Source organism: Paroedura picta, chromosome 4 (genome assembly GCF_049243985.1).
Source record: "Paroedura picta isolate Pp20150507F chromosome 4, Ppicta_v3.0, whole genome shotgun sequence".
NCBI classification, from domain to species: Eukaryota; Metazoa; Chordata; class Lepidosauria; order Squamata; family Gekkonidae; genus Paroedura; species Paroedura picta.
Genome location: NC_135372.1, coordinates 55658974 through 55673752, shown reverse-complemented (window position 1 = coordinate 55673752; position 14779 = coordinate 55658974). Strand labels below are relative to the sequence as shown.

General features: G+C 40.6%; 2 protein-coding genes across 11 annotated transcripts in view; one reads left to right on the top strand and one right to left on the bottom strand.

Moving 5' to 3' along the window:
- ABCA4 (ATP binding cassette subfamily A member 4) overlaps positions 1 to 1889 on the top strand; it is a 139490-nt gene extending 137601 nt beyond the window's left edge. For both annotated transcript variants that reach the window (XM_077332933.1, XM_077332932.1), the window contains one exon: positions 1545 to 1889. In XM_077332933.1, the coding sequence (XP_077189048.1) occupies positions 1545 to 1796 (252 nt within the window). In that variant the 3' untranslated portion in view covers positions 1797 to 1889. The remainder of the gene's footprint in view (positions 1 to 1544) is intronic.
- Positions 1 to 14779, bottom strand: part of LOC143835396 (very-long-chain enoyl-CoA reductase-like) — a 46771-nt gene that overhangs the window by 3406 nt on the left and 28586 nt on the right. For 2 of the 9 annotated variants that reach the window (XM_077332939.1, XM_077332945.1), the window contains 6 exons: positions 9382 to 9454; positions 9244 to 9287; positions 8247 to 8343; positions 7113 to 7201; positions 5823 to 5868; positions 3968 to 5728 (listed from right to left, as the gene is read on the bottom strand). In XM_077332939.1, the coding sequence (XP_077189054.1) occupies positions 5601 to 5728; positions 5823 to 5868; positions 7113 to 7201; positions 8247 to 8343; positions 9244 to 9287; positions 9382 to 9454 (477 nt within the window). In that variant the 3' untranslated portion in view covers positions 3968 to 5600. Of the gene's footprint in view, positions 1 to 3967; positions 5729 to 5822; positions 5931 to 7112; positions 7202 to 8246; positions 8344 to 9243; positions 9288 to 9381; positions 9455 to 14779 lie in introns of those variants that run through there. The other 7 variants (XR_013230120.1, XM_077332940.1, XM_077332941.1 and 4 more) reach the window with 7 other exon arrangements.

Here is a 14779-nt window from a genome sequence, read left to right as displayed (position 1 = left end):
AGAAGAGTGTAAGGAACAAACTACATGTTATGTTTTTTGATCAATTAGGTTGGAGTTCACTAGACCCAACTCACTTTTCCCTAAGTCACACAGAAGCTGCAGGGAAGGGCATTTTTAAAGTCCCTGGGAGCCCAACTCTGTTCGGAATAGTGACATGGGGGGGGGGGAGGGGCTCCTGCCTTGCCCCCATGACATTTTTCTGAGCTAAAGCAGCCCTGGCAGAAGGTATTTGTATACCTTTGTAACTGTACATGTTGAGAAAACTCCATGTTATGCAACTTCCTGTAAGGGCAGTTTCAGCTAGGGAAAATATTGTGGAGGGGAAGACAGGAGTCCCTCCTCTGTTGCAGCGGTTAGCAGAATTCGGCTGCTGCAGGCTTTAAAAATGCTATTCCCTGCAGCTGCTGTGTGACTGCAGGGAAAGCTAGTTCAATCCAGGGAACCCTAACTTGACTCACTGAAAAACATAACTAAAAAGCATAGTTTGGTCCTGACTCTGCTTGGAATTGTATTGTAAATAAGAAGGATTGGTTTTTAAAAAATAACAGTGGCCAGTCACTTTCAATGGGACTAACCTTTATAGGGTCTCCAACCATTTTGAGCCTGAGGGTAACCTTTGGAATTCTGACACCGGTTGTTAGCCGCAGCTACAAAATGGCTGGCACAAGAGTTGTAGCCAGCTGTAGAATGGTTGACACAGGAGGTGGAGCCAAACACAAAATGTCAGAGAGCGAGGTAATACATAACTCTAATGTCTTGCATACACACAGTTCATCTTAGGTCATGCAGGAAAGATCCTTGTGTTGTGTTGGCACTGTCTGAAGCAATGGGTTTTCTGAATTATCACTGCCAATCTCCAGCGGTCAATTTGAAGGCCTGCTGGGCAGAAACCACACCTGGCCATACCCATTTTCAAATAAAACTTGTTGGGTACAAGAAGAGGAGCCAGGTTCCATGTGCCCACAGGTACCACGCTGGGGACACCTGTCCTTGCTTCTGTCCAGATATTTAAGGGGAGACTTTAGAGGTAAAAAGTCTGCAGATCTGGAAAACCATGCAGGTGTGCAAAAAAAAGAAAACCCTAGTGTTTTTTGAATTAGGTATATTGAACAAGAAATATATTGTTAATTCCCTATATTTTTTAATTCCAATACCTGTATGGTATTTGGATTTGTTAAATATTCAGGAATGCTGGATTTTTTTTGTCTACATTATAGTCTATGAGGACCATTATACTCAAGTCTCCATATTCCATAATGAAGAATCATTCTGTGGATAGCTGAAGATCTGGAGAGGATTATTTTTTGAGATTGAGACACCAGATTTGCATCATAGTTACTGATGCCTCTCCTGAAAAAATTGCCCAAGTTTGAAAAGTTTGTAGTAATTACTAGTTAAGCAGAAAACGTTTTTTTCCAAGCTTAACACAATGGAATTAGCATCCATCTATATTTTTGATGTTTAAAGGACACCTGGATTCCCTGCATCCTTTACCAGAAGCAAAGGCAGTTCTGATGACACACTTATCTGCTTTTGCTCCACAGGTTTTTGTGAACTTTGCTAGACAACAGATGGAGGATGAGGAAATTTCACTTCATCCTCGTGCAGCTGGTGCTAACAGAGGGGTGAAAGTGACCCCTGCTTCCTCACAGCAGATAAGTGGTGTTCTGCGTCAGCTCAAAGAATCTCCCTTACCTGGGAGTCATGTCATGAGTCATGCCATGCCAGAGAACTGCAGACATGGAACAAGCATTTCACAATACAGCAACCGAACAATAATGAGGTCAGATGAATAGGCTTTGATACAAAATGGTTTGATACAAAGTCAGAATAGAGTTTGAAACAAAAATCACTTTTTTTCTGTGTGCACTTCTTAAAAAACCAAGTATGCAAGCCCATCACTTTCATCAAAAGCACTTGATTTTAAAGAAATGCTATAGAATTTACATTTTGGACCAAACTAGGACTTGCTAACAATTACAAGCACCTGCCAAATCCTGGACAGGCACTGGCTATGACATTCATGGTTCATCTCTGCAAGTTTATAACTGTAAGCTTGGATGCTAGTTGAATTCTACCTATGCTCAATACGCTCAATGGTGGGTTTTCCCACTGCCCAGGTGGTTTGGATTTCATTTAGGATTCTAGGTATCATGCCATATATATTCTCAGGGAAGCCAATAGGAAACCGATGTGCAAAAGATGCCTAAAGAGTTATTATTGTTCACACATTCCTAAACTGTAGTTAATATAAGTTTCTCATTCTTTGAATGAACTACTTTAACTTCAAGCTTTTAAAACTTCTGTTGTTATTGGGTTTTATCATCATATGTTCCAATAACCAAATTGGCCAAATCTGTGAATACTTAAATCTGGAGATTGGACCTGTGAATGGACAAGACAGGTCTTTCTACACACCTGAACAATGGCCCAGGTTTGCAGAAAAACCTGAAATTTAAAAGAAAAAGTCTTTAAAAAAACCAAAACACCCCAAGTGATAAAAGGAGTGCCTGTACTTTTTATGAAACAGAAGCCCTCAGTGTCTGTTGCTAAGTAACCACAACAGACTTAGTTTCTGTGAATAAAAGGCAGGGGAGGGAACAGAGTCCTTTTTGTTTTGGCATCTGAGGAAAGACTCATTGGCAGTTTGATACCACATGACTTATCTAGGACTGGCTGCTTGCTAATGTTCGAAAGCAACTATCCCACAAAAACCAGTGTGTTGTAGTAGTTAAATTTTCAGACAAGGATTCTGCCCTGGAAAGTCATTCAGTGACCTTGGGCCATTTAGATATTCTTAGCCTAATTAACCACACAGAAAGGATCAAGATTGATTAAGAGCACCTAGATATCTCCTGGTGGGCTGAGCCCAATCCATCAAAACCCTATGCATGGCAGAAGAATGCACTTGGCTGAGTCCCATGGGAAGCAGAGGATGATGCCTGGCTTAATTCAGTCAAGCCTCATACACACTGAGGGAGGTAGCCAGCCATGATGAGGAAGATAGTACCTCACTATTGCAAGACAAGAGAAGCAAGGCCTTCCCGAAGTAAGGAAAGCAGTATCTAGCCAGTTAGTTAAACAATCCTCCCATTTGGGAGGGAAGGGCAGGATCTGAAGGGTGGGCTGGGGGAGGAACTCTTACTAGGTTTTTCACTCCCTGTCCATCCCTGCTCCTGGGTTCTGAGGATAAAATGACGGTAAGGGAGATGAAGTAAGGTGCTTTGAATTCCCATTGTAACGAAAAGTGGGCTATCAATGAAGTAGAATAACTGAAGATAGAAGAGCAGATAAGAGGTGGATGAGTGGTCAGGAGAGAAAGAAGCAGAGATGGTTGGGGATACGAAGACTGCCAGATGGAGGGAAAGAGAAAATGTGTGAGGAAGCTGAAGGGGAAGGGGACTCTGTGCCCTTCACAAGTCCTTGTGGTTCCCCACTGTGCAGAAAAGAGGGAGAGGCTCTGGGAGCTTTCAAAGAAGGAAAAGGGAATAGTGGAGGGAGGGAAATTCACTTTGCAAGTCCTCATGACTTTCTGCTTGTGTTAGTGTGTTAGTTTATTTATTTAAAATTTATCTATTAGCCACCTTTTTTCCTTATGGGGCTCAAGGTGGTTTACAACATTTAAACACGTTAGAACATTTTAAGCATTCTGAGGGTCTTGTTGAGCCATATTGTCATGGAAAAGTTTTGAAAATAATAAACAGCTTTTTAATTTTTTTTTCAGTCATCATACTGGAGAGTATTATAGTAAGTCCTAGTAATCTTTGTAGTGTGATTGCTGCCAGGAAGGGAATGCTTGTGTGTGTAGAATCACGAGGGAAGCTGCTGAGGAACTGGCTTACCATAGGACAATAAAATCAGAGTCCAGTAGCACCTTTAAGACCCTCAAAGATTTATTCAAGGCGTGCGCTTTCAGGTGTAAGCACTCTTCCTCAGCACTCGAAAGCGCACGCCTTGAATAAATCTTTGTTGGTCTTAAAGGTGCCACTGGACTCTGATTTTCTTGTGCTACTTCAGGCCAACACAGCTATCCATTTGGCTCACCATAGGGACTGGGAAGCTGTCCATATTGGTTAAAGCCTTCTCTGCCTCTCCACTGTATTAGCAGGAAGGCATTCACACACTATTTCCTATATAATTCCCTTTCCCATTAGCACTCATATTACAAGGAAAAGATAATCTTTATGTTGTATTCAGTAGGTTTAATAGAAAAACTTCTAATACTTATATATATAGGGATACATCCATTTGAATTGCACCTGAAGTCAACTATTATGATTTACTGCTTTCCATTTACATTAGTTAGTATGTCGAAAACGATCCCTTCTCAGGTACAGTATGCTAAGCAACAAAGATGGCTTGTATATATATAATTTTGTGTTCATGTGTGTGTGTTTATCCTCTGGTGAATGTCTTTTTGAATTTGAGTGAAGCACTAAACAATCATAAGGTTCAATAACCAATTACATTGCATCTACTGCTGTAATTATATGAGGGTTTGTTCAGAGTTGTATATTCTCTTTATAAACAATTGCAAAAAATTCTATATATTGTTTCTAAAGAAATAAATCTCATCAGGAAACAATCAGAGCCTCTTTGTTGATAACATCTAAAACAAGTACTGAATAGTGTGTTTCAGACGAACAGGGTATTACTTTCTCAGTGTGGTCTGCACAAAGCCTGCACATCCTTGGGAGAAATACCACCTAGGAGGATTCAGTAGTTCCTTTGACTGATTTCAACAGGTCTTACTTCCAAAATGAGCACCGAATTGCAGCACCAAATGTTTTCCAAGAATAAGAAATGCAGATAAGTATATGATACACAGTGCCAACCTAAGCAGCTACGCACTCCTAAATCAACTGAAATCAGTGGGATTCCCTGATTAGAATGGCACTGAGAGTCCATTGGGGGGATATTCAATATTAAATTCCCACTTAAGAGACTTAATGAGAAAATAGAAAACTAAGATACTGGCCTTTCTTCTTCATGTGATTGTTTCTCTGCACAGGAAATTTCTTGAAATGGAAAATGTTCACATGTGCAGCCCCCACCTTGCAGTCTGAAATAGTGCCATCCCAACAGGAGTGTGTGTAAATTGTTCATTATTCTCAGTCCCATCATCCACCCACCATTTAACACCTTCATCTATTGGTGAACAAGTTGCCATATTTTCTGCTGACCGGAGGTAGCCCAATCAGCTTTCTTTGAGACAGCTTTGGATGCATGTCAGTCTTCTGCTTTAATGAGCTCATTTGTTGGAACTTCAGACTGTTACACAATTAATTTTCAAGTTTGCTCTTTGCCATGGGGCCCAGCCAGAAGTATACAGAAAGTGCCTTCTCTCAGCAGCAGACAACAGCCTTGACTAGCCAGGTGTGATAAGTCACCAAAGACCTTTCTTGCCTAAGGGGCAAAATGGGAATCTGTGAAATGTTTCAGATTCAAAACACAAGGAGGATGGGGTTGTTGAACCCATGGGATTTCTCCCTGTAGAGCAGATTCAACATGTACTGGGAACACCTCACCTCTCCATAGCCTCTCTTCTCATGGCCTGTACAGTTCACCCACTTTGTTTCTTTATAGTTCAGTATAAAACTTTACAATAAGAAAGGAATGATAGACATTCGAAGGCTAGGGTAGTCCTTAAACTCTCGTAGGTAAGTGTAGTGTTTGTCTTTTGCCCAGACCGTCAATTGAATGAAACACAGTAAGGTGAATAATCCCACTACAAAAGACAAAGAGAGAAATACAGTAAATATTTATAAAACACACTGGTGAGGCTAATACTCCCAAATTTTAAAACCAAGAATTCTATTCACCTGGAACGCACTGGGTCATGATAGTAAAACCAATCCACGTCCCCAGCTGTAATAGCCAAGAAAATTCAGAACTATTTCACATGATTAAAACTGCTAGCATAACTAGTCCTTTAAATAAAAGAACATTTCTGGCATCAGATTGTGAAAACACGATCTTGATTAACAACTGAAACGGAGACATGAATGCAACCAGAAAAATAACCAAAGTGTTTTGAATCTGTAGCATATAAGATTGCAGCTGTACATTTCTGCACAAATCTTTTCCCCTTCAGTTATTGAGCAAATTGGGGAAGGAGAGTTGCACAATCCTTTCCCCAAGTACTAACATACTGATTTAACTCTCTTAATGTACCAGTATTTCGAATTAAAAAAAATAATTTTAAATATTTTTATATCACCTAAGTGATTGTTGCTAAGTGATTATGTTATAATATGAGCCATTGCACCATACTAACAAGTGCCTTGTTATACTTCAAAGGATTGGATAACTTGTTTTCTGCAAGTAATACAATGGGCTTAACAACACAGTACATTTCCCACATGTCCTCTCTGAATGTGCCCTGAGGACTGCCAGTCAAATGTCAGCTGTGATTTCCTCACTGGGAACTGAATTCCCAAATACTCAATTCAGACTGGGATCACCCTTCCTGACCTGAAAGAACCAAAGAGGTGGAGGTTGCATGTATTCCAATAATAAGGCAAAAAGCACACCCTGGGGCCATTTCAGATTGGGGAAAACAGCTTTGGAGTGAAGCCTGATGCTTCTGCTCCCTGTGTGCCATTGTGCTAATCTGAGCCAGGCTTGGGAAACATATGGAAACTGTGACATGCAACATTTCTACATTCTTCTTTTGTATCGTATTTCTTCACATTGTTTTCTTTTCTGCAAATGTGTTGTCTCCTCTAGTGGTAACTTTGATATTCCCTTCTCTGGAGTATTTCCCTGAGCATTTAAAGTGGAAGGAAATATGGTAGAGAAACAACAATGTAATATTGAAATGACCACTAGAGGGAGAAAAATAAAGCAATACAGGTGCATGAGTGAGTGTGGAAAGCCTATGTAGTTATGTAAGCCCTAAATACAACTGTACACAAACCTTGTCTGTTATCTGAGACATGAGAACTGCTTACAGATGTTGGTATCTTTATTACACATGGTATAATCTTGCTGCATGCAATTCAAACTCTTGCAAATTTCCTGATTGGTTTAGGTTTATAACCATGTTAAATGTACATCCATCAAGCAAGACCTACATTTTATAAAGTTGTCTGCTGATTTAAAATACATACCTCATAGGTATAGTTAGGGCAGGATACAAAATAGAATAGCCATGTGAAAGGATTCTTTGTTGGATAAGGGATCTTACAGGTCTTGGATCCTATGAGTTAAAATATCCACAAAAATTCAGAACAGACTTTACAAATGTGTAAAGAAAAAATGCTAGAAAAATAATCCAGATTTCTATTTTTGTCCTTCCTGTACCATATGGCTCAGTTTGCTAGTTTGAATAATGTGGAGTGATTTCCTATTTGCCTGCTTTCTGAGGGTTGCACACTTTGATCAGGACTGTACAAACAGATAGGGTGGAGAGAAAGGTGTATTTCATTAGGAGCTGGCTAAGAAATCTTTTTGTTTATTTGTTTTATAATCAAGAAAAAGGGGGGAACCTCTTTTAGCAGGTCAAGTGCATCACAGTGTGCTCAAGAAATGTAATGACTCAACGAATACACTTTGAATCTGTAAACAGGTTCCGAACATTCCATCCCATCCTAGAGGGAACAAGAAACAGAATCCAGAACACTACTATGATGCAGATAGACCATTTTTAATTCTTAATAGCCAGGTCACCAGAGACAATCAATAGGGTTACTCCTAATCCTAATGGTATTCCTATATATATAAATGACAGCCATTCAGTGGTATAGAGAATGGTGTTATTTTCATACTGCAAAAAGGAATTTGAGCCTGAATTATACTGAATGGCCTAAGAACACTTACAGTACCATCATAAGCAGAGCTATGTCCTTCAAAGTCTATTGACACTCTGATCAGAAGGGTGAAACTGCTTATCATAGCACTTGGCACTGTTGGTGAATTCAGGAGAAAGTTGAACTGCGGACTTCTTGGTCTCTTGGAGCCATACCAACTAGGACCGAGCTACAATTAAGCAACCCTCATGCTGCTACCTAGTTAAACAGCCCATTGGAAGTATGTCTGCTATCCAATTGTGTTAAAATGTGACTACTGTAGGCTTAATTGCCCACTGGTACTAGCTGGTTTTCATTAAGGTATTGTAGGCTCTGAATGCAGTTGAGAGGGATCATGCTCTCTCTTATGCGGTCCTTTACACTGTGCAAGTGTCTGTCATGCTTCTATACACACCAAAAGTAACTTTTCAAAAAGTTAGAAACCAAGAACTCAGCTTTTGTTGTCTTTTCTCAGATTACTAAGTGCAACATGGATAGAAAAGTTTCCAGCTTCACATGTCTGTAATGAGAGAGAGAGGGAGGGGGGAAAGACCTACAGCAATAACAAAAACTGCTTTAAATAAAGAAGGCTCAACATATGTACCTCAATCCAGCATTCCTAATGTAACCTATCCACTTCATAATGCTCATCTGGGCCCCACTGAACTGTTTGTTGCTCATCAGAATGTATGTTACATGCATCTCTTGCCACCCAGGTTGGGATGGGATTGTTAGTTCAACTAGAAAAAGGCTATTTTTCTGATGTCCCACTTTCTACATTGGCAGTACCAAACAAATATACATCTGGTTCAGATCCGTTAAGGCAAGCTAGAGTCACACCTATTAGCTATTTCAGGAAAAGGTTGCAGAAGGGAATTAAGTCAACCCTCTCACCACCACCCACTTTCCCAAATAACAGATCAGTATGAGTCTAGCTTCATTTAAGGGGTGTGCTGTATGCATCCAGAATCTGTTAACTGTCTGATGACTCTTCCAGTCAATTTAGGAAAAGTACATGGTGAATAACTATTCAGGATAGCCAGGTTTTATCAGTACGAAGCGCACCTCAATCCAGAGTGTGCTCCAATGCAAAGTCTCTCCCCCCCCTCTAAATCAATGGTGAGAATCACACATAAACATCGGAATGGACACACCCATAAGAATTTAGCAGATTGCTATTAATGTGACTTCATGTTTCATTCAGCTGAAGGATCAGCTGCTTTTTCAATTGTGTTCATTTCCTTATCTGAGGTAGGGAAACAACCACAAACCTAAAATCCCTATGCCTTTTCAAACTTTTGGGAATCTTACAAATTTTATATTTAAGCATTAAGCTCGTCCACCAGGCCAATTCTGGTTTAAACTTCCTAAGTGGTTCAAAAATATTTGCTTGCTAATACAATAAAGGCTATTCTTTCGAATATTATATTTTTAAAGGATGTATTTTACTTACCAGACACAGGATGAGAGCAAAATTGACCTGTTTTTGTCCATAGGCTACAAAACAAAATATTTGGGAAGATCTCATTTAGTGCTTCATTTAGCTTTCGAATTAAATGTTTAAATGATGTTGCCTTACTTTGGTACTTACAGGGTGGTGTGTACAGAGGATGATTGATGTAATAAGCAAGCCAGGCAGCAAATCCCCAGTAGTAGAAACAATTCTATTAAAATAATTTTATATGTATTAATGACTTATATGACTACTGCCATTATTTTACATATATATCCAGCTGTCATCTCTTTGTTATAGAATCATAGAGTTGGAAGGGGCCTTACAGGCCATCTAGTCCAACCCCATATTAAATGCAGGATCAGCTTAAAGCATCCATGAATATTCTATTGGTGACCAAGATACTAAATGAAGGAGATAGTTATGCTGAGAGCAGTTTGATTAGATCTCAGCATTGAATTCTGTCCAACAAGGTAAACATGGTAAGTTGGCCAGAATAACCAGGAACTGATTTAGTTCCTACCCTGGTGTTTCCCAAGGCACGCATTTTTACTTTCTCCCATCAAAGTGAATGGCTGTCATTCTCACATGTGGAATAAAATACTGAACTGCTGACATAGATGCTTGCTGGAGAATTTTCCACTGGGTGGTTTTGCTTTCACTGAAACCCAGCAGTGAGCATGAATGAAATATAAGTCTGTGAGTAGCATTCACAGAGCCACATTATGCTTCCCCACCCATCTTAAAGGTCTTTGCGACACAGGAGTCATCGTTTCAAAACATAAACGCTAAAATTGACATTTTGTTACTAAACAAAAGAACTTTCAATTACAGATTGATAATGGCTATTTTTCAATCCACTGTTTGTTAACATTTTGCACCAATACCAATCTCCCCCCCCCAAAAAAAAAAAGTTTATAAATGTGGAAATGGGAATGAAAGACAGGTAATTTTTTTGAAGTGGGGGAGGAACACATTTCAGAGTACACACATATTTTAAACCACGACCTGTTTTCCAGTATGCCAGTATAATCACCCTCCTGATAACAACATAGCCCCCAATACAACATGTTTTTATCCTGACACTTTCTTGCAACAGAAGGCACCAAAGGACTTTCCAGTCCTCCAAAGGGAGTTATGGTAATTACATTAAATAGGTAGAAGAATGAACAGCCTGCTGAGTTCTTAAAAGCTTTGTCATGCAAAACATGGCATCTTAAACACTAACTTATCCTAAACCCATACATGCCTTTTGTGTTAATGTTTAACTGGATCAAATAGTAACAGGCAATAGTTTTTCTTTCCCTTCCAGAACTAATCTGTTCCAGTCCACTGAGGCAGCAGATAAAAAGTCTGGATACAGGAGTCCTAACTGGTGCGAGAGGGCACCAACCCCTTGAGCAATCACAGGGACCCTAATCCTGGCCAGGCTCTGGAACTTAACTGTAGCCCTCAGTGCTTCCTTGCCAGGACCCTTCCCAAAGAGGCACAGCTGTGCCATTCAAAGGGCATATTTAAGATGAGGGGGGAGTCCTTACATTCCATCCGGTCTAGACTACTGTACCATTGTAGCAATGCATCTCCAACTTCAGTGAAGTCATCTAATGGAAGCCAGGGATATTTATAAACACATACATGACCCCGGAAAGTAACAATTGATGATTTCATATTCACTGCTAACCTAAAGTCTGATTCTACAGTTCACTAAGATGATACTAAAAAGATAAGTTCACTTAACCCCTTCCCTTGTTGCCATTTGTTCGCTCAGAATCACCCTTCTGACACAGCTTTTCAGCTCTACAGCCCTACAAAAAAAAGCATCAGGAAAGAATGCCTTTCGGAATGAACAAGAAGTAGAAAAGGGAAGCTTCTGGAGCTGGCTTTTCAGCATTAAAAAATCTTTCACACAAAGTTTACGCTGGCCTACAGGTCCCAGCACCAAGAAAGAACTGCAGCAACAACATGGGTAGTGAGGGTTCAGCAGCCAAAGGCAGATGGCACAATTTAGCAGTGGTCAAAGGTTTCATGCATGGTATCAGTTTTATAACTTGCAACAGGCAGGGAGCTAGTTCAGCCCTCACTCTTGTCCCTCCTCTCATGCTTCTGATGGGCTGCCTTTTAAAAACAAATTCTTAAAGTAGCATTTATGCAATGGTCACTAGTCAATCTGTGCTCTCCACAGCCAGCTTTTCCATGGTTTAAAAACTTCACAAACTGGTTTGTCAGAGACACCTCCCCCCCCAAAAAAAAGGGGGCAGGTTTGTAATGAACATACCAAGAAAAAACTAAATCCACTACTTCTAAAATATTTTGTCTGTCTTTCTGTATTGCACAGCTGGGAGCCATATACAGGGCAGGAATTCCTCATCTCTTTGACTGTATATGTTACAAAAAGACAGCCTGTTCCCTAAGCCAACAATCAGAGTAGTGATTGATCAGCCAGCTACCCCTGAGTATGAACACTGATGCTTTCATCATTGCTGATGTACTTTAAAGATATAAAATCTTTTTAAAAGAAGAATCTCAAGTGTTGGATCAGAGCCAGAGGTAAAGGCTGTAATTAATGTGAACAGCCATATTTAAGGATCGTACTTGATTTACTATAAGAATCCAATCCTAGTTGAATAGCAGTTTTCTAGAGTTAAGTGCCCTTTGCCTCAGCTGAGATCAATAGAAGTAATAAAATAACTGGCCACCTGCCACTGTTTAGTTTATTCCTCAGGCATGGTGTCATTAAATATAGGGCTTAGTGAGAACAAGAACTTACTAAGAGCACCTAAAGTGGTATCTAAAAGCTTGATCCTACACCTCTGTGAGGATTACAGAGTACCTGCAGTCCCCAAATTTATCCTCTGTGTAGAAAGTCTGTATTGAGAAATATATACAAACTCACAAAGGGAATTTCATTAGGGATGCCAGGCTCCAGGTGAGGATCACCTGGAATTATAGTTCATCTCTAGAGGACAGTGGTCAGTTCCCCTGGAGAAAATGGCAACTGTGGAGGGCAGACTCCATAGCATTCTACTCCACTGAAGTCCCTCCCTGCCCCAAATCCCACCCACTCCTGGCTCCACCCACAAATCTCCAGTTATTTCCCAATCCAGAGCTGGCAACCCTAGCATCCATGGTTCTGTATGCAAAAAATCCCAGGTTCAGTCCCCATTTAAAGAAATCAGGTAGCAGGTGTTATTAAAGACGACCTCGGCATGGTTCTTTAGAAACCCACTGCCAGTTAGAGTAGATGATGCTGGCCTAGACAGACCAATGGTCTGACTCAATAGTGCCATGTGATTTCATATAGCTGATTTGCTATCCAGAAATATTTTGTGCGTGATGGGATCCTCTGAGCCTCTTACCTCATACAAGGGGTGAAAATATGACAGAAATCTAGAGACACATCAAGGTGCATGTTTATGCATGTGCCAATTACCATGTTCATTTTTTTCAGTTGTTGTATTGAGATACGTTGTAACAGGTGAGGCATAACAAATCAAGAAGGCAAAAAAATCTATCTCACTAGTGTAACAAGAATTATAATTTGCATCAGTTCAGTTCAGTAAAATATAGTCACTAAGCCACTGTAACAGAAATTGCTACATCTACACTACACTATTGGTTATATACAGACTAAATTGGAAAATTGGAAAATTTCCACCAATTCCCAATTCCCTGGAGTGTTTCTGTGAGGGGAACACCATTAGTGCACACTGGAAGGTATAGGCCAGATATACAGAAATTGCATTTAATATCTGACACATAAAATTAGTACAGAAGAAAAGATTAGCAGTACTGACTTTATACAATCAATATAAACTGGGAACTCTTACAGACATTAATGCAAAACAGAACTCTTTGATTGCCATCTGAAGCATTGCTGAAAAGCACAGTCTAAGCACTTTGGTTTTGTTTCTAGATGAAATTGTAGAGTAACACTTTGTTTCCAGAATAAGTTAAAAACAAAACAGTCAAGGTGGATTAACAGTGACATACTTCATACTTCCCATTCAAAGTTTCCAGCAGACAAAACAAGCAGTTATATTATGAACAGGCCCAGTAAAAACACTTTGCATTCTAGGTGAGAGATCACACATTGCAACACTTTCTCTCCTTAAATGAAAAATGCCTTCACTGCATGGTGAAAGTTGCCCTCTGAGGGAGAACGGCTTTAATCTCTCCTTTTCTTGGGTATGCTGTACTTCCTCCTTCAGGGATTTTTTTTAACATAACCTATCCTTCAATCAAGTTCCTGTAAGGTTGCTTAACATGATTTTTTGGAATGTGCATATTAGCCCTAGGAGGCTTTACAGTAGGGCTGAAAGTCAAGTAGCGTTCAGAAAAAGAGCAACATTTGATATTCCTGGATTGAGGAAGCCGAGACAGATCTGTAGCTGTGCATGAAAGAAAGCCAGTTACATTTTGCTGCCTAAGACAGTTAAACTGAAATGAGAAGAAGGGCCCAACTACTAGTTAAATTTCTGCTCAGCTTCCCTTTTTACAAGCAGAGCAAGTCACAACAAAATAAATAATGGTGTTGAAAACTAGAGCATAAGTAGTAGAAAGGGAGGAAAGTCCACATTTACCTTCTAAGTGAATTTCACAATGTTTGCCAATTACACTGCAATGTTTCAAGCCTTCACATTCTTAAAAGCTGGGCCAGAGCCTTGGGCTGGGATACCAATATGCGGCTGACACCCAGATCTACCTTCTGCTGGACGGATGGACTCCACCCCCCCACCCCCCCCCCCACCCCGCCAGGAACCATTTGTCTGTTGTTTGGAAGCAGTGGCTGGATGGCTCAGGCAGAATCGCCTGAAACTCAACCCCTCCAAAAGGAAGGTCTTGTGGTTGGGTAGGAAGGGGCAGGAGCAAGCAATGCATCTCCTATGCCTGGACAGGGTGCAATTTACACCTGCACCAGGTTAGACTTTGGTAACTTGCTCTACATGGGCCTACCCTTGTCCTTGACCCAGAAATTACAGCTGGTACAAAATGCAGCTGCAAGGGTCCTCACTAGAACTTCTTGGAGGGCCCATATCCAGCCTGTACTACAATAATTGCACTGGTTACCTGTCTGTTTCCGGATCAAGTTTAACATTTTGGTTTTGACCTTAAAGGCTATATGCAACTTAGGCCCTGCCTATCTGAGAGAACGCTTGTCTGCCTATGCCCCCCACAGGGCGCTTTGCTCTACATGTATGAATCTTCTGGTTGTCCTGGGGCCCCGGGATGTTCGCCTGGCCTCAATGAAGTGGAATGAGCTCGCAGAAGAGCTAAGGGCCCTGATGGAGCTATCCATGTTCCGCAGGGCCTGCAAAATGGAGTTCTTCCACTCAGGCATTTGGCTGTGGCCGGGGGGGATGCCTGGAGTTCGATCTGTGGGTCCCACCCTAGATCATCTGCCAAGCTTACATGCATGGCAAGGACATCTGACAGCTTGGATTTAACATTTTGTGCCACATTGTTGGCTGAATGGGCAGCAGGGAAGTTACTGGGAGATACTTGGATTTTGCCCGCCATCTTGTTGCTGTTAACTTGT